Source organism: Carassius carassius, chromosome 17, assembly GCF_963082965.1.
Source record: "Carassius carassius chromosome 17, fCarCar2.1, whole genome shotgun sequence".
In the NCBI taxonomy this organism is placed as follows: Eukaryota; Metazoa; Chordata; class Actinopteri; order Cypriniformes; family Cyprinidae; genus Carassius; species Carassius carassius.
Genome location: NC_081771.1, coordinates 25,357,622 through 25,377,031, shown reverse-complemented (window position 1 = coordinate 25,377,031; position 19,410 = coordinate 25,357,622). Strand labels below are relative to the sequence as shown.

Here is a 19,410-nt window from a genome sequence, read left to right as displayed (position 1 = left end):
TATTCACAGCTGCCTGGCAAGCTAATGATTTCAAAGTCATTATATAATGGAAAAGGCTACTGTAAATCACAACATGCTGGCACTGCCAAGTGACTAACTGTCACAGACAGCCAGCACCAGACAGACAGCCTGTGAGCCTGTTAGCCAGCCAGCCAATCAAACGAGAGCACCTGGTCACATGTCCACAGTAGGGAAATATGGTGGGTCAAACAACAGAATGTTCCAGAAACATGTTCCAGAGACATGGTACATCAACAGAGAGTCAACACACATTCATTAACATAAACTGGGGAATGCACTTGGATGTCAGTATTTCCATACATTCATATTGCTTTGTTTTGGCAAAGTAAACAAATACACACATACTACTATACTCAAATCAGACAACATACACAATGATGCACAATAGATTCCTAGGTTAAAACAAATACAGATGATGAGGTGGATTAGAAACAATAGGAGAAGAATTTCAAGCCACAACCAGTCAAGTAAAAGTAATATAAATGCAAGTTGCTATGGCAGCATGCAAACCTATTTGAAGACAAACAGGTGACAGGCTTTGTGAAAAACAGAGACTGAAAGTGTAGTAATAACTAGAAAAGAAAGAATAGATGAGTATGTACATGTGTTAGTATTTGTACCACTATAGAAACACAATGGACAAGCAGCAGGGAATGTGAAGCAGTGCTGAGTGCAGAAAGGCAGAAAAATTGAACATTTGAAATTGATGAGACTCGGGAAACTAGGCCCGAAGTTGTTCTTAAAAATATAACAGAGAGAGAGAGAGAGAGAGAGAGAGAGAGAGAGAAAAGGTGTGAACAAGAAAAGCACAAGTGAAATAGTGAAAAGCACCTACAGGCATGCGTTTCTGCATTAACAGGGCATGCAGGGTTCAGATCGGGTGGTGAAGATGATGGTGATGATGGTGACGGTGATGGTGAAAGTGACTGTTGTTGCAGTTCGGGGACTGAGGAAGGTTCCTCCATGCGGACAGGGTTGATCCAGAAGGCTTTTGGTTTGGCATTACCTTTCTTACTGGTGCCACTTTGCTGGTCAGTCTGGAACATGTCCTCACTGCTGCTGCTGTGCAAACGGTCCTTCTGCAGCAGTTTGTCCACTCGCTGGATGATACACTCCAGACTTTTGTCAACATTCCCCCACACCTTTTCCTGTGACAAAGAAACTGTTTATACAAAGTGCCAATTTTGGTCACAAACACATGCATGAAAACATTTTGAAACAAATGATGCACTCATTCAGAAATTTCTGTCCCCCAAAATTGTAACACTTCAAAAAATTAATTACAACACCAAGTAGTCCATCTGAATCGAGTCGTTTAATCCAAGTCTTCTGAAGAGATACAAATCACATAATATGATTTAATTTAGGCTTTGGTTTACATTATTAAATGGTAAAAGTGAAAGCATGAATCTTTATAATAATTATAAAAATGTTTATATCTTTTGGGGAGTATTTTCTAGGGCTGGGTATTGTTCAAAATCTTTCAATCCAGTGCCAATTTCGATACCTCAGTTTTGATACCGGTTCCTAACAATACTTTTTTCAATACCATATGTTTTAAAATCCATTTCAACATCAACACAAATACATTAAACACAAAACTTTTATTTTTCACCTTAATTAAAACAAATTCTGGTAACACTTCACACTCAGGATAACATTATTAATACAACTGGTTGTGCTTTTTGGATAGGGGTGTGCCATTCAGGGGCGGACTGGGACCAAAAAGTGGCCCTGGACTTTCTGGCCCACAGCCCACCACATCATAACGCAAACACCCCTGTTTTGATGTCATTTATTAATTTAATATTTAAGTAAACAGTTTGGGGATTTTAACCAATAGGGCAACTGATCCTCCGTTGAAAAAAAAAAAGAAAGACCAGCAGCTGTTCATTTAGCGACTCCTAGTGAGCCAAACATGCTCATAAAGACACAAACATTCTTCTAGAACTCACACTTTGCATTCAGTTAGCAGATCCATACGAATCATGCATGAAATAGAAGTTTATAAACTCAAACAATAGCTTTATGTGCTTTACAGATGAACTCGAAGTCGTTATTCATTCGAGATGTTCAATAATATCTCATCTTTGACTCGGTAATACAAGTTCATGATCCGATTAGTGAACCGATGATTCTTTTGAGTCAATCTTTCAATCAATCTTTAACAAAACCAGTGTGGAAACCAGTGTTTCACAAATAGATCTGAGGTGCAGGGCTCGCAAAATCGTTAGCCCCATGTCCCGGGGCTATTGTGTTTTCCAGTCCGATGGGCTATCTTTAATAGTGATGTAAAATTCCTAACTTGATTCGCGTTGTTCACTCGCTTGAAGGGGTGAAACGGATCGTAGCTGATCGTTTGAACTTGATTCTAAATATTGCTGATTCAAGCGTTTTAAACCATTTGTGCGCGTTCGGAGCTTACGCTCACTCATTCAAAGCACGCACTGCGAGCAGCATTTCAGACAACGCGCGTTTCAGACAACAAGCTCACACAGACACAGCCGCTTGACAAAAAAAAAAAAAAAAAAACGGCTGCTTGGCTTTTGGAACCGAAATTTGGCACCTAAAGATAAATAATTTTTCGATACTCATTGTATCGAAGTTTTTTGTTCGATACCATAAAGGCATCGAAGTTCAGTACCCAGCCATAGTATTTTCAGTATCTGCATTTAAATTTTCTTCATCTGGGTTTTAATTAGGGCTGTAGCTATGGAATATTTTATGCAAGAGAAAATAAGACTCCTGGGTCTCTTAAAATGAACATCTAAGTTTCCTTTTTTAGAAAAATTTTTATTTTTATTTTTTAAATGCATAGAATGCAATGCATACATCAAAAATAAACATTTAATTATTACCCATTGTTTCTCTGTCTGTACTTGTACTGTGAACAATGACAATAAAGTTGACAGATGAATTCAGTGCATTTAAGTGCCATTCAGTTGGGGTTTTAAATAAAGCATTTTCTGAGATGCACATTAAACATTAAACACATAAAACATTCATTTAATTATCTTTTAATTATTGAAAATTAAGCAAACTTTTTGGTAAAAAAAAGGGGATTTACTATTAAAAATAAAACATGGAAGAAATGTTGTGTGATTAAACCTTAAAAAAGGCTTTTTTGTAGTAGGCTATGTACATTCTGCTGAACAATAGTAATACATATCTGGCAAATACTTGTCTTTAAACTAAACCGGACTTTTATTTTGATGGGTTGACGTACCTTTACATGTGATGTGACGCTATTTTTACTCAAATCAAATGGTCAAATGCTCATCAAGTGACTCTCAGTGCAGTTCTGGAGATGTTGTTCATGTGTTCACGTCCCTATTTAGTGAGACAGCAGAAGCTGAAATCACCGCAAGCGTCACGCGCTTCAGTGTGTGTGATAAAGGAAGTCGCGCTTCTGCTACATTCATTAACAGAGACACGCAGAACATGCAATATTCAAATTTAAATAGACTGTTCCGGCTTTATATTTACAGATGTTAGTCCATATCGTGATTTGATTTAAGTGCAATGACCTATTTCTGATTAATTCATTCAAAATTTGGCAAATTCCGTGCCATTCCTCGTTAAACTGTAAATTCCGTTTTTATGACTGGATTCCGCGATTCCCTCCACGTTTTCTGCATCGCGGAAATCATAGGGCCCAAGATGTGGTATGCCAGCTCTATCTTGCAATGGACACACGCCACGACGTTCTCTTTACGTTTGCCCGCGCCCTCAAATCAAAACACTGCTGACTCCTTGCAGTATGCGATTTTGTACGCAGCGCTTGTGTCTCCTTCCGCTTTGTGGGTGACGTAAACGTGTTGCGTCACATTAGAAAAAATCATTGCGAAAGAACCTGACGTGAGATTTAAAATAAATGAAAAGAGGCTTCGAGGCAGAGGAATTTGCCTCGATCATGTTTTGTAATCGAGTTACTCGAGGAATCGTTTCAGCCCTAGTTTTAATAAAACCAATATTGAGCAAACCTGATCAAATGAAACCTGAAACCAAACCAAAACCTGACCGAATTGATTAACTGATCAAATGTTAATCAAATAATATATATATATATATTTTAAATAATATTATTTTGAATTATTTATTAATTAAAGGCAGGGTAGGTAATACATTTATAAACAACTTTCTTCCAAATTTGTTTAAACTTTCTATATATATCAATGCATAATTAAAATGTAAGTACTCTGATAAAAAGAGTATAAAAATCGAGTGACTCTAGACCGTTTAATCTGTATTAAACACAGCTCATTATTTCCATTTCGGGACGAAACATAGGATTGGCTTAGGCGACTGTCACTCTCTCGCAACCATGGCAACCACCCTTTTGCCACACATGACCTGCCCACTTGCGCGCGCACGTTTGATTTGAGGAATTCAACAGGCACGGATCCTAGGAATACCAAAACAATGGCAGAGAAACAGCAAGCAAAATTCACAGTATCGGCCTATGCAGTTAGTGAAGGCAAACCAGGCAAAAAAAGGAAGACAGTAACAGTACAAGAAAAGGCAATGAACAAAAAGTCTTTGGATAAACAAAGAAATAAAACGTGAGTTAATATCGGCGTGGCTTTCCAGCGATGGCGAGAACTGAGGGAACTCAAGGGGCTGAAAAGTGACTCCTTGATGGCTTTATTTCTGCTGGACAGGTAAATCTTTCTTTTTTGTATTTTGATCATACATATTTTTTTGTTTATTTTTTCATGAAGCGTGTGTCATTAGCACACGTAGATGCGTAATATAGTTTACATAACATTACTTAGCGAGCCGTAGTAGAGGCTTTGGAAGGAGCCCAGAAGGGAGGGGGTGGAGTGAATGGAAATAATGAGCGTGAGAGGTCTACAGACACTAGATTTTTATACTTTCTTTTTCAGAGTACTTACATACATACTTTAACTATGTATTGATATATAAATAAAGTTTAAACAAATTTGGAAAAAATGTTTTTTATAAATTTTTTACCTACCCTGCCTTTAAAAAATCCTGAAATAAAATTTAAGTTGATATCCACAAAATATTTTGCAGTACAACATTTAGCAGTACAAGAAATGTTTCTTGCACACCCAATCAACATATTAAAAAAGATTTCTGAAAGATCATGAGACACTAAAGACTGGAGTAATGACTGCTGCTGGAGTAAATTCAACTTTGCTATTGCTTTAATATACTAAAATAGAAAATAGTTATTTACAATGGAAATAATATTTCACAATATGAATATTTTCTCTATGATCAAGCAAATAAATGCTTAAGAGACAAGATTGTGTCAAGATTAAAAACAGATCTGAACATCTCATATCCCAACTGAGAATGTAAAATGTGAAAAAGAGTGTAAATATTGTCAGTAAATATTTAAAACTTTATTTAAGGATATTTTATAGCTTACTTTAAAGGGGTGGTTCATTGTATTTTTTTCTTAAGCTTGTGTTCATGATGAGCAGTCTAACGTGTTTTAATGCTTCATTAAAAATAAATAAATAAATGCATTATATTTCACATAATTTACCTTTATTCCACATCACACTGTTCCTTCTCTGCAAAAAAGGCTGATAATTTCCTTATTTTATGAAGCCCCTCCCTCAGAAATAGGCGATGGGCTCTGATTCGTTAGCTAGCCCAGTGTGTTGTGTTTGGCTTAACCGCTTCTAGTGCACGTCTAAACGTCCTATCTCTTCCCTTAGCGGCATGTGCTCCGCTTTAATACAGTATGGCAACTGCATGTGTGTCCAAGTTTAATGCTTCTCATAGCTATGTGAAAATAAGTGTATAGTTGGAACAGTTCATTGTTAGACATGAGCTGAATGAGAGACAGAGAGAGATAGAGACATGCAGAGCAGGGGGACATGAGGAACAGGATTAAGAACCTCTGCTTTAGAACACTGATTTTGAAACTTGTGAATCCATTAGAATCATTAGAAGACAGAATCGCGATTCACATATGGACAGATTTTTACATGCACCTCTAGTTTTTTTTACATGCACCTCCTCTTCTCTAAAGCAGTGCAGCATGACCTCGCTCCCTTTGCTGCCTTTTCCCGAGGATGTGGTTTATCTGGGTTTGTTACCTAACGAACCCAGGAAGTAACTTTTTGTAGTTCCTACCAGCCGTTTTTGTAGGCATTAAACTGACAGAATTTTAAAAGGAGATATCTGTTTGCATTGAACTTTCAGTTTGGTAACTTTGCAGATATTGTTTATCCTCAAACAGCAACATTACACATTATCTAACGTGAAAAGTGAAAACGCAATCAACCACCCCTTTAAATGGCTATGTTACAATTAGTGCTGGGCCATGATTAATCGTGATGAATCACATCCAAAATAAAAGTTTATATAATTTATATAATATATGTGTGTGTACTGTGTATATTTATTATTCATATATAAAGATACACACACCCAAGTATACATTTTGAAAATATTTAAATGTATATATTTATATTCATATAATTTATGTTATATATAAATATATTGAATATATAAACATAAAATGTTTCTTAAATATATACATGCATGCATTTGTATTTATATACACATAATAAATATAAACAGTACACACACATATATTATGTACACAAAACCCTTTATTTTGGACGTGATTAATCGTGATTAATCATTGCCCCAGCACTAGTAATAATACATTTGTTGTTAACAGGCCTCTAAAGCTTTCTTACCCACTCTTCCTCATGCCAATCAACATGGAGGGATGAACGACTGTTTCTGCCACTCCATTTGGCCAGCAGTGTGTCCTGATCATTCCTCAGCACCACCTGCTCTGAGTCAGCAGAGGGTGAGTTTTTAGAGGCGATGTACTCGGGTCTAGCTGCGTTCAGGGCCTGCACTGCAGACACCAGAAGTTTACAGTCACACACCATCACCAGCTGCCGTGTCTGAAAGTGAGAGAGAAAATGGCTTATAATGTCAAATTCAGACCACACTGGGTCCAAGTTAGAAAAATGTAATGTGTTAATTTGTATCATCAAATGGATATGAATGTCCCTAAGACCCACCTTATCCGCTAGGATGGCGAGGGTTCTCTCCATGCCATTAGCGGAGCGTTCTTTAGCAGCACGAGACAGGCGCTCAGCGTAGTAGCTGACCTGAGTCTTGAGGGTGTTGATATGGGAGATGATCTCTTTGGCACGGATAATATCCTGAGGGATGTAGACGATGGACTGGGAGCTGGACAGAGCACTGCTGCTGGACCAGAGAGAGCATGGTTACTTAAAAACACCATCCAAGCAGTAAATGCACATGCACTTCACTACATTAGTGAACAACAACAGACAGGTAATGATTGTGCATTTCATTCAGACAGTGATGCTCCAGAGACTTTGACAAGCAGCAAACACTTCAGGTCCTCAAACTTGATTTTTCAGAGCAAAGAGAACAAGTTGCTCAGGGATGAACAAACAGGGTTATTTGTGCTGCAGGAGAATTGTGCCATCAGTCATTCGATGAACAGACAGTATAATTTTGGGAAACACATATAGCTGAGTGAACCTGTTAAGAACCAGGTCTTATTTCACCTCTGTTTTAAATGTGATGTGATATGCAAGACAAAATATATCTATTTTTAGGGTCCAGTAATTTTAGTCTTATTTTTTTTACTGAGATATTGTAACTGCAAAAGTAAAAGTCAAAATAAAGTCAAAAATAACTGAGTTGATATTATTATTATTAAAAAATAAAAAATAAATGACCCTAAAATGTGTATAATTGTCTTTATGCATAATAATATATACTCTTTGTTTCTAGGGACTAAATACTGTACAACCCAGACATTTATACTTGAGATTCCCCTGGTTATTGCAGTACAACAGCCTAGAAATGTAACAATCAAGGTTACAAAATGACAAAAGAAAAACATTAAAAAAGAAGCACAGATGTGTGTGCTCAGCAAAAGACAATTATATGTCTTTTTATTCAAACACACAGACTCATATTACTCTTTTGTAGCGACTACAGAAAAGGGATGATGGAATCACAGAACAATGAATATCGTTCTGTTTCAAAACTTAGTGAGGAAGTGTAGCCATCATATGCATTCACCAGAACATTTCAGAACATAGGCAATCTAATTATGTTGGCGCCATATTTTAAGACAATGTTGAAGGCAACACCAAAATGCATTAGATGAGCTCTGGTTATAATGCTGCAGCTCACTAGGTTTTAAATCAGAGATGTCATGCAGTAAATGGCACAAAAAACAAACAAACAAAAAAGAACAAGTTCAAACTAACTCACCATTCCTCCTCATAAATGCTGATTAGAAAGCAAAAATGCAATTAAAACATATGAAAAATAAACTAAGAATGTATCTTAAAAGGGAAACTGCTACTGATGTAACACTAGCAAACCAACACATAACCAAAAGCAGCCCAGAAGGTGACAAACACTAATGAAAGCAATGATTTTGAAAGTAGAATATACATACTACATTAACAGGCAAAAAGTACAGTAGTTATAAATAGTTAGCTAGCAAAAATGATTTTAAATGTTTCTAAAGGTTTTTATGAAAAAAAAAAAAAAAAAAACAGTTTTGTCCTTCATGAATGAATACATATTTCATTCCTGTTAATATATCACAGCAAAAAGGACACAGATTGAATTTACTTAAGTGAAACTACCAGACAGCCATTTAACCAAATAGATATAAACTGCCATCTGATCGGTGACTTAGGTCATTGCCACAAATTTAATCCACATGATAGCTCTTTCTTCACATGCACATACATGTGAACACGTATGCATAGTACATTCAGTTCCAGAGGTGGGTAGTAACGAGTTACATTTACTTCGTTACATTTACTTGAGTAATCTTTTGGGGTAACGAATACTTTTCGGAGTATATTTAAAGATGGGTACTTTATACTCTTACTTGAGTAAATTTTTGGGGAAAAATCTGTACTTTTACTTCGTTACTGTGGGCAACGCTCCTCTCGTTACTTTATCTTAATGCAATAAATGTTATAAATGCTTCCGTTTATTCCAAACGCGCCGTCTACTTTTCTCTGGGCAATGAGCGATGCCCATTCGTGAATGATTCATTCTTTTGATTCAATTCTGTTCAAAGGCTTGATCAAACCAATTGGCAAACGAGTGAATTGGTTCATGAATCAGTTTGAATGAGTCGTTCAGTTCCCTGCCGCACGCGCTGAGCGTCTGAAGTGGTTCACTCGGAGTTGTAATGTTTAAGAACAGAAAGAGCGTTGAAAACGTGGCTGGAACTGCACTGAAAAGGTTATTATTTGCTAGCGATGGAGATCCTTATTAGATGAACACCGTGTGTGCTGTCTACTGTTTAACAGGTAATAACTTGGGCTACATTCGATTACAGTACACGATCCCACTGTGACATTAGTTTGTTGTACGTGTGTGGCTTATAACAGAGGGGAGTCAAGTTGAATGCAGCTTCCAAAAGACAAAAAATAGCCGATTAAGATTTTATTAATTTTAATACAATCACACTGGTGCAAGTACGTTCAGCGAGTCATATTATCAGCTGCTAAATTCAGATCTGTGATTGCTTGCTGGCGCTGAGCCAGAGATAGATGCGTTTATACAGCGCTGCCCATTATAACAAATCACACATGATTCTTTTGAGCTTATTAAAGCATTGGCCAATCAGAGGCGTTCAGATGAGTCATCGCTAAAATGCCGGTGCTTCCTTCACTCGCTCACTGACTGAATACCTCTTTCTGGCGAATTCTCTCGCAGAAACAACAAAGTGCAGATGTGTGTACGAATCTTTAATTAAGATATTGATTTCACAGTGTTAACAGTTTCAGTGATTTTAATGGGAGTTTCTGAGAGTGATTGAAATCTAGACTGTCAGTGAAAATTATCTTTAATAATGTAAATGTTATTTGCTGTCTTTCTGAACAATGAAAGATTAGTAGCAATATTTATATCACATTAACTTTCAATGTTAAATTCACATTTAATATAAAGTCAGTCGTATTAAAAATATGCTATGGCATGACACCTATATCTGTTACTTAAGTAAACAGACAGGGTTTTATAATAAATTACATAAATTGGAGTAAAGGCTGATGAAATATATACATTTATACACGCACACATACATTACATACATTTTATCTATATATCTAAATAAAAATAGGCTCAGTATATATGACCCAAAGTAACTAGTAACTAACTACTTGAGTAGATTTTTTATCCGATACTCTTTTACTCTTACTCAAGTAACTATTCAAGACTAGTACTTTTACTTTTACTTGAGTAAATATTTCTAGAAGTACTTTTACTTGAGTACAGTTTTTGGGTACTCTACCCACCTCTGTTCAGTTCATATCTTGCATATTTTCAAAGTTAGATTCAAAACGTGACTTACACTTTTTTTGCCTCCTCAAATTTCTGTAATAGTTTCCGCAAACCACCGTTTCTGAAGCCCTGGCAGTGAGCTGCAGGGGCCCCGATCGTAACCACATCATAGGTGTGATCTAGATAGACAAACACACACATCCATGTCACAAGATGAACAACTTGGTTCTTAAGTTTTCTAAAAAAAAATGTTGTTTTATTTAACCTTTATTTAACCAGATGATCTCATTGAGATTTAAAACCTCTTTTTCAAGAGAGACCTGGTCAAAATATGGCCAGTTTATATGTCATTACTGTCAGTATTTGAAAATGTAATAATAGTGATCCTGCACATTAACATGAAGATCAGCAGTGTAACACATGTATCTCAGTTGTGAGACACAAAGCCACATTACAAGATATAAAGTCACAACTGGGAGATATAAAGGTGCATTTCAATATATAAATTTGGAATAACAAGGAATAAAGTTGCATTCTGATATAAATTGCAATTACAGGGGGAGAATAAGTCATGAGAAGTCACATTGTGAGAAAATGAGGTCATAATATATAAAGTCATAATTGGGAAGCATAAAGTAAAGGTACGAGATATACAATTGCAAATACGCAAAACAGCTGCATTGCGAAATACAAAGTAAAGTTACAATACGAGATCACAAATACACAAAAAAAAGTCACAAAAAAATTTTGAATTGTAAGATATTAAGTCACAAGTGTGAGATACAGTCCTTCACAAGTGTGACATACAGTCGTACTGCAAAATAAAAGGTCACAATTATGTAAAAAAGTCATGAGAAACTGCACTTTAATATCTACAAAGCTCTGAAAGAACCAATCACTGATTTGTTTAAGTCATTGCGTCACTGTAGCAGCCGTTAGATAATAAAAATAAAATAAATAAAAAAAAACATTGCTGGGGCAGTTCATTTAAGATTTTGTTGCTCATTTGAAATATGTAATTTATTTGCAAGTTCAGCAAGCGATTTTTGAGATTTCAGCATTCATTTAGATAGGACTTGGTCTTGTATGAGCTGCCCCAGGCGTTGCAAAAATGGAAAAAATGGCCACACTTTAAAAACTTTAGTTGAAAGAGACTTTGGCTAGTAATTGCTGTAGCAGTTGCAGCTCGTTTCAGAAACCCTCCACCTTCCCCAGCTCCACCTGTATAGACCTTCTACAGGGAAATGCCATGTATGTTATATATGGGGATTGTTTCATATATGTTATATGTGCATCAGCAGAAATGTCTCTCATGTATCACTATAGCTTGGGAAGTGTAACTGCAAGACTGGAGGGGTCAAAACTAAAAGAACATCAGTGATCGTCTGAGTGTGTGTTTGTGCTGAGTGCATGAAAACTTCTGTATGAGCGACTATTTACATGTGCTAAGTGCTCTGAATAACACCTCCTACTGCCTTCTGGGATTTACTTAGTAAAGAGCACATACACCAAAGTGCCCAACAAGAATATAGAGCAATGACAAAACCCTTTCAAAAAAATAACGAAAAGGGGAACAAATAAGGAAATAAGAACACAGAATGAATGAAAGACATCTAACCACAGCCAGACTCATCCTGAACCCTCATTCTCTGTACATGAAGGTTGGTAGGCATAAATTCCAATTTCCTCTCCGCTTTCAGATTACTGGCTTTAAATGATGGACCTGTAAGACACAGAGAGATAGAGAGAGAAATAAACCTCCTGACACCCCTTTATCATTCAAACAGGGTAGATATGTCTACTATTCTTAGCCTTTCAGGTCCCTGGAGAACCTTTCAAAGAATTCTGGGTCATCTGAAAGAGTTTTTCTACCAGTTTAACCCTTTAAAGTCAACTCATATAATCATATTTGACATGTAAATAAAAAAAAAAAAAAACTCTTAATTATCAACGTTTAAAACTTTGCTGAAAACGTGTTGTATCTTATGCATGCCTTCTGATGTCTAATTAATAATTTATACATTTTAGCAAGTTAAAAGAATCATTCAAAAATGTCTAGACTTCATGTCATGGTACACAAGTCTTTTTGCTGTGAAATCTTTACTGATTTTTCTCAAGAAAACGTAATAAGTAATATTTCAAAATGAACACTTGACTGAAGCAGCCTGTTTATGCCAAAAATGAGTGTAACAAATATGATATTTAGGCTGTTTCAATGTATTGCACTGAATCATAGGTTTTGCCCCCCACAATGAATACTACAGAGCTCACAAAAAATGAACATTTAAGTATTATCTTACTAAGACATTTAATTGGGACAAATAGTATGAATTATATCTATATGCATTTGATAAGTAATTTGCTGATAGTATAACACAATGATTTACAAGCTATCAGAATTTCTTCTTATTTTTTGGCCATATTAATATCAGCAACTGCACCAAATTGTAAGTGATGTAAGTGATTTCAATAATTGACATATTGTATAAATGCATGCATGGAAATATAATGACTTCCAATGAATTCCACAAGCGTAAGTCCTGATGATCATGTTATCCAATTTCAAGTAATGATTTAAGAATTATTTGATTAGTAACCTGGAAATAGGGAATAGACTTTTCTAAATTTTTCAGTAATTTTTAAAATGTTTAAATGCTAGTTTATTTCCAAATTTTAAATTATATTTTGAATCCAACACTATCAGTGTTACCTCAAATCTTTGGAACCTACTCTATGATCATGCGTTCCTTTTGCACATCTTACACAAGTATTACAAACATCTGAAAGTTCTGAAATGAAGCGTGTAACAAGTGATGACTGACCTTTGTAGTCCTGCAGGTCTGTGTGTGTATCCTGATAGGTCTGAAGGATGCTCTGGTATTGTGTCACAATTTGCCGTCTGAGATTCTCCCAACACGGTGATAACTGACCTAACTCCTCCAGCTCAGATACTCTACGAACAGCAAAAACACACAATCCCGTAAAAGGAACTCTCTCTGTATATATTCATGCCACTAAAATGGTCATAGTGTGCATGCAACTGGGTATACGTCTGAAATTATGATAAACACCTTGAGGAATCCTCCTCCAGTAAGAGTTTGACAAACTGTCGTGGGATGTTAAGTGACAGGATGCTCTCAGCCATCTGTTCCAAGATCCGTAAATGATTCCCATCAGTGGTTGGAAAACGGTACATACGTGACATGGTGCCACCAAACACTGAGACACAGAAATAGAATTAACTAATAAAGATAAATCAATTGTGCCAGGCTGTAGCGTTAAAACTGTATTTGCTTGCATTTATGACATTATGATCAGGTCCTGGATTTCACTTCTGTCAATAAAAGTGGAACTAAATACCACTGAGCTTGGGAAAAGCACTATTACAACAATAACTGTATTTGTATCTCTGAGCACTTTATGGACATCTGTTACTCACAACATATGTAACTGTTTTTTTTTTTCGGGGGGGGGGGGGGGTACTTTTATTCAACAAGTATACATTCAATTGGTCAAAAGTGACAGTAAAGATTTTAACAATGGTACATAATTACAAAAAAGTAGTTTTAAACTTTATATATTTAAACATTATAATTTAACAATTAATGTTCCCTAAGCACTAAATCAGCATATTACAATTCTTTCTGAAAGATCATGTAATATTAAAGACTAAAGTAATAGCTGCTGAAAATTCAGATTTGCCATCAAAGGAATAAATACAACATTTACAATTGTAAAAATAGAAAAAAGTTTTTTATTTATTTATAATATATCTGTTTTTACAAAAATAAATATTGCCAAATGTGTTGATAAAAAAAGTGTACTATACATTTTGAAAATTCCACTTGTTTTAATATTTTGTTATGTAACGCAAATACATACACATATATACATATACACACATATACACACATATACATATATATATATATATATACACACACATATATATATATATATATATATATATATATATATATATATATATATATATATGTATATGTATATGTATATGTATATATATATATATATATGTGTGTGTGTGTGTGTGTATGTATGTATGTATGTATATATATATATATATATATATGTATATATATATATATATATATATATATATATATATATATATATATATATATATATATATATATATATATATATATATATATATATATATATATATATATACATACATACACACATTTACATTGAGCGTCCACTGAACAAACAGATGCTTTTTCCAATGCAAAGAGCACTTATAATGCTCCTCAATACTCCTTGTGAAGCATGGGGTCTAACTTAAATCAAAATGATGTGTTTAGAGCATGAACTCAATGAAACCATTCAATATCACACACATTTGGCCATACACTACATTTCCATCACAATGATTAAGTCTTGAATAAGGTTGTGAAAACTAAGCCATTCTTCTAGAGCCTGACATTCTTACCAGATCGAAGAAAGGAGTCTTTCCACAGAGAGGCGTATTTCACTCGGACTCCCACAGATTCTGTCAGACTCTCATCCACAGGGAGGACAGTCTGCAGCAATGGCAAATGATAGAACAAATACATGTCAGAACAAGTAAAAAGTAGAGAACAAACATGCTGTTAGTTGGGTCACTGGGGCATAGGTAGGCTCACCCTGCCATTGATGGTGTCTTGTAGTTGTTTGATTGGTGTATGGTGATCTCTCTTCTCCTCTAGCTGCCAGGCAATGACTGTAATACTACCCACATGCTTGTTTTCTGCTGACCTGAAGAAAAGGAATAACAGATGTCAATATGCTAAAACTGCATGCCTGCAACCTTTACAGCATGAACCACTTTTATACAGCCATCTAGAAACTGTCAAGACTGGTGGATCACCTGAGAGGTAAGTTTAGTCTATGGTTCTTTTCCAGCAGAAGATCCTTCACTGGAAACATCGCTGAGCCAAGAAGGTACATCTAAATAGTGAGATATATAAAATAAAAGAACCAAAAGATAAGACAAAATAGCAGAATCAGAGCTGTTCTTCTCATTTGTTGTGCATGGTATGTATCTCACCGTTCCTTGTGAGCGATCTTTTACATCGTACACAGAGAGCTTGACCTGTGTGTGCTGGTTAATGTGGGAGTCTTGGAAGAAAGCCACACTGCTGAGGAACATGGGATTACTTGTACCCTGCAAAACATAGGTCAAACCATTTGTTTTTCGATTAGTCATCCACATCAGTCCACATTGTTCCATAAATGACAGAAAAAAGAAAAGAAATCATGTTTTACCTGAGTATGTAACCCAAAATGAACATTAGACAAGAGTACCATAATATGAGGAAAAAAAACAAAGCATGTCTTTTTTTTAATTGTCCTCATAACAACATATGACTCTTATCAGCTGATCTTATCTTTTAATCCGCCAATATTATACATTTTTAATTAATCCTATTCAGGCTGATAAGCTTTTCTGTTTGGCTGATGTGTCAGAAATGTCTAGTTTATTTTTTTCCTAAATTCGGTTTCATTTTTTTCCAAATTACAAAATTCAGTTTATATTTCTCTGGATTCATTATTTTCCCCATTAAAATTTTTCTAGACCAAAATCAGTATTGTATTTGGTCAGTATTGAAAAGTCCATTTTAAAATTTTACGCAAACTTTTTCCAAACAGCGACAAACTCCAGTATCCCTTTTTTGCAGAATGCGATATATACTCTCAACTAATCACAGCGCACCATTCCATGCACTCTAGACAGTAATGGCGGTGCTTTGAATACACCCTGCATTCCTAGTTTTCCTCATCTACTTTGTACTTTCTGCTCAACAAACAAGGGCTGCACGATAAATTGCATGTGTTTGTCATGCGTATCTCGTCAGTAAAGCCGATTCTGTGATTAATAGTACCGGTAAATCTTCATCAAGTGCTTTCAGATGGAAATTATTCAGATGCATTTAATAGACAGAGCCGTAGATCCCTGACAAGCTACGCTATATCGTGTTTATTAGATGAACCGCATTCGATTATGGACGCAATATAGCATAGCTTGTCAGTGTTAGTGTTTTTATTAATGCCATTTATGTTTTTGATAATACAGCAACACATAACATAGTCAACTAAATGGATGTAACATGGCAAAGATAAATGCCTTTTTGGAAGTTGAATGTAAGGGAAATGTCATTTTGGAATTTTTGTGGTCTAATGTGATGTTGTTCATGTTCTTGTTCATGATGAAGTTTTATTTTATTCCTGTAATTCATTTATAGCATTAACAATATGACCCTTTGAATAAATTTTGGAAGCGATGTATTTTTAGTCCAGTGCCTGTATGTAAGATTAGTATTGAGCTAGTTCAGAGGCTGTCACATGTGGATCAACTTACTATGTTGTCTATTTTCATCAGTTTCAATATGAAAAATAACTTTCATATTGATTCATTGGAATTTTTGCATTTTGAGAATTTAATTTAATTTTTTATGTTATTATAACCTAAAGATGCTATGTAAAAGTTTGAAACAAAAAAAATAGTGGTTGTCATGCCACTTTCTTGGTAAAGAAAACACATTTTTACTCAAATTAATCAAAATGGATTTATTGTATTTTGGAACCAAATTATTCATACATTAAAACACGTCTAATTAATTGAAATCATGAAACTTAAGAGTTTTAATTTGAACTAATACAGAATTTTCCATAGATTTTCTGGATTCCATTTTAAAGGTTTCATTAAACTTTAATAATCAAAAGCACCTCTAATTCATTTGTTATATATATATATATATATATATATATATATATATATATATATATATATATATTGTGACGAGTGGGGCGGGGCCGAGGGACATGGGAGCGAGGCTGGTGGAGTGATTGGAGATGAGCTACACCTGTTCGACCCGCCGGTCAGTGAAGGACGAGAGAGGACCAGGCCTGGGCGTTATTTTAGGTTTTGGTTTCATTTTGTGCGCACCAGTCGTCCGTGAGGGGCTGGTGCGCTGTTTTGTGTTTGTTTTGCAATTAAAGTTTCATTTTGATTGTCCGCCAGTTCCCGCCTCCTTCTTCCCGATGATTAGCAAGGTTTTATCATTACAGTGGTGCCGAAGCCCGGGAGAAGGAGGGACGCGCTGCTGAAGATCCCTCGCCGCTGTGGTGAATCCACGGTGCCAACGAGCTGGCGAGGAGTGTGCCGCCATGGACGCTCGAGGCGGTGGACTGGAGCGAGTTGCCGGGGACGGGCGAGCTCGCTGCCGACCGCCCGCTATCTGGAGGGGCGGCTGCCGTCCGTGAGGGAGCGGAGGAGTCGGCGCCGTTCGCCAGGTGGCCGGAGCCTGCTGCCATCCGCCGGAACGGGGAGGAGCAGGGAACGGGGGACTCCTGCCGGCTGCCCAAAACCGGAGGAGCCGTCGCCGTCCACCTGCGGAGGAGATCACCCAGCTGGTGGAGGGCCGAGCAGTGGTGCGTCTGGGAACCGGATTTTTTTTTTTTTCTCCTCTCTCCCCTCTCTCGTCTCTGTCGCTCCTCCTTCCATCTCCTTTTTTCTCGCCTCGCCTGTCCTACCCCCAGGTTCCCGCAGGTCCCCGTGAGCGGTCCCCCCCAGAGGGAGGGGGGGGGGGGGTAGAGCGCAGTCTCGGGAGTACCCCCCGGCCTGCGAGGGGCGATGGGGGTATGTGACGAGTGGGGCGGGGCCGAGGGACATGGGAGCGAGGCCGGTGGAGTGATTGGAGATGAGCTACACCTGTTCGACCCGCCGGTCTCGAGGCCCACGGAGGAGATGGAAGAATATAAAACTGAAGCGACGACAGTGAAGGACGAGAGAGGACCAGGCCTGGGCGTTATTTTAGGTTTTGGTTTAATTTTGTGCGCACCAGTCGTCCGTGAGGTGCTGGTGCGCTGTTTTGTGTTTGTTTTGTAATTAAAGTTTCATTTTGATTGTCCGCCGGTTCCCGACTCCTTCTTCCCGATGATTAGCATGGTTTTATCATTACATATATATATATATATATATATATATGGTAACTATGAAGATCTTAAGTTTCTTATTGTATTTGATTTGATGACAGTTTTCTCAAAAAATGGTAAATCGCTCAAGAAGTTCTTATATATTGAAGCAGCAGAGAATGAAAACACCGCCAGCGTTATGTGTGCTTCAGTATGTAAACGAAACCGCACGTCTGCACCCATTCATTTTTGCAGCTTAATATTCACAGACACAAGTTCATATGGCATTTTGATTTTAGTATTGACCAATTTTTTTATTTATTCATCCAAATTTTTGCAAATTCCATTACATTCCATGTGATACAGTAAAATCCTTTTTTTTTATTACTAGAATCCACGATTCTGTCTGAGTTTTCCGCATCGCTGAAATCATAGGGCCCTAGAATGCCAGTGCACAGTGCTCCCATTCTTCCATTCATCATAGGTTTACAGTCTCTTACAGTCTAATAAATTATTAGACAGAACTGTTAAACAATGAAAGTAAACACATATGAAAAAGTATTACATAAGTATAATTGGCATCTGTTGACCGCTTATATAGACAGTTATTAAAACCTGTATTAATATGCCACAGGGTTACTCTTTTAACTATGAGTGCCAAGAGTGCCATAATAGAAATACGCTGCAATGAATCAAATTACATCGCTCACCTCAATGATCTCTGTCTGTGCATGTTTGGTCCAGAAAGCCTGAGGAGGTGTGGTACAGCTCACAGCAACAAAACTGTTGGGTTTTCGGTCCAAAGACGGTGTGGTCAGCTCACTACAGACTATACAAATCACATTCACGGTCAAGATTTTCCAAAAGAAGTATTGTATATATGAATGAGCTACAGTATACATGAAGCATTATTTGCTAAAACCTGCCGGTGCTCAGAGATATAATCAGACCTTCTCAGTTGAACCACTTTATTTACAGCTTATGAGAGTTAGAGGCAGTCACTTAATCCAAATGCAGCTACTTTAGCAGTTAACTTTACGTAAGCATACATTAGGGACACAGAGAATTCACAGAAATATTTATACTACTGTTCAGTGTCCTTTACAAGCTGAACAATTACATTCCCTGCATTCTTGGCCCCTAGTGGAGAATAGATCATTTCTGGTGCCACTA

The 19,410-nt window shown here is 36.6% G+C and overlaps 1 protein-coding gene across 9 annotated transcripts in view; it reads right to left on the bottom strand.

The window, feature by feature from the left end:
• inpp4ab (inositol polyphosphate-4-phosphatase type I Ab) overlaps positions 1 to 19,410 on the bottom strand; it is a 74,643-nt gene that overhangs the window by 17,680 nt on the left and 37,553 nt on the right. For 3 of the 9 annotated variants that reach the window (XM_059571394.1, XM_059571390.1, XM_059571393.1), the window contains exons 4-16: positions 18,948 to 19,066; positions 15,371 to 15,487; positions 15,191 to 15,270; positions 14,967 to 15,078; positions 14,774 to 14,864; positions 13,392 to 13,539; positions 13,143 to 13,273; positions 11,939 to 12,043; positions 10,391 to 10,499; positions 8,281 to 8,298; positions 7,044 to 7,230; positions 6,708 to 6,923; positions 857 to 1,169 (exon numbers count right to left, since the gene is read on the bottom strand). In XM_059571394.1, coding sequence (XP_059427377.1) covers positions 857 to 1,169; positions 6,708 to 6,923; positions 7,044 to 7,230; positions 8,281 to 8,298; positions 10,391 to 10,499; positions 11,939 to 12,043; positions 13,143 to 13,273; positions 13,392 to 13,539; positions 14,774 to 14,864; positions 14,967 to 15,078; positions 15,191 to 15,270; positions 15,371 to 15,487; positions 18,948 to 19,066 — 1,746 coding nt within the window. Of the gene's footprint in view, positions 1 to 856; positions 1,170 to 6,707; positions 6,924 to 7,043; positions 7,234 to 8,280; positions 8,299 to 10,390; positions 10,500 to 11,938; positions 12,044 to 13,142; positions 13,274 to 13,391; positions 13,540 to 14,773; positions 14,865 to 14,966; positions 15,079 to 15,190; positions 15,271 to 15,370; positions 15,488 to 18,947; positions 19,067 to 19,410 lie in introns of all 9 variants that reach the window. The other 6 variants (XM_059571397.1, XM_059571395.1, XM_059571396.1 and 3 more) reach the window with 4 other exon arrangements.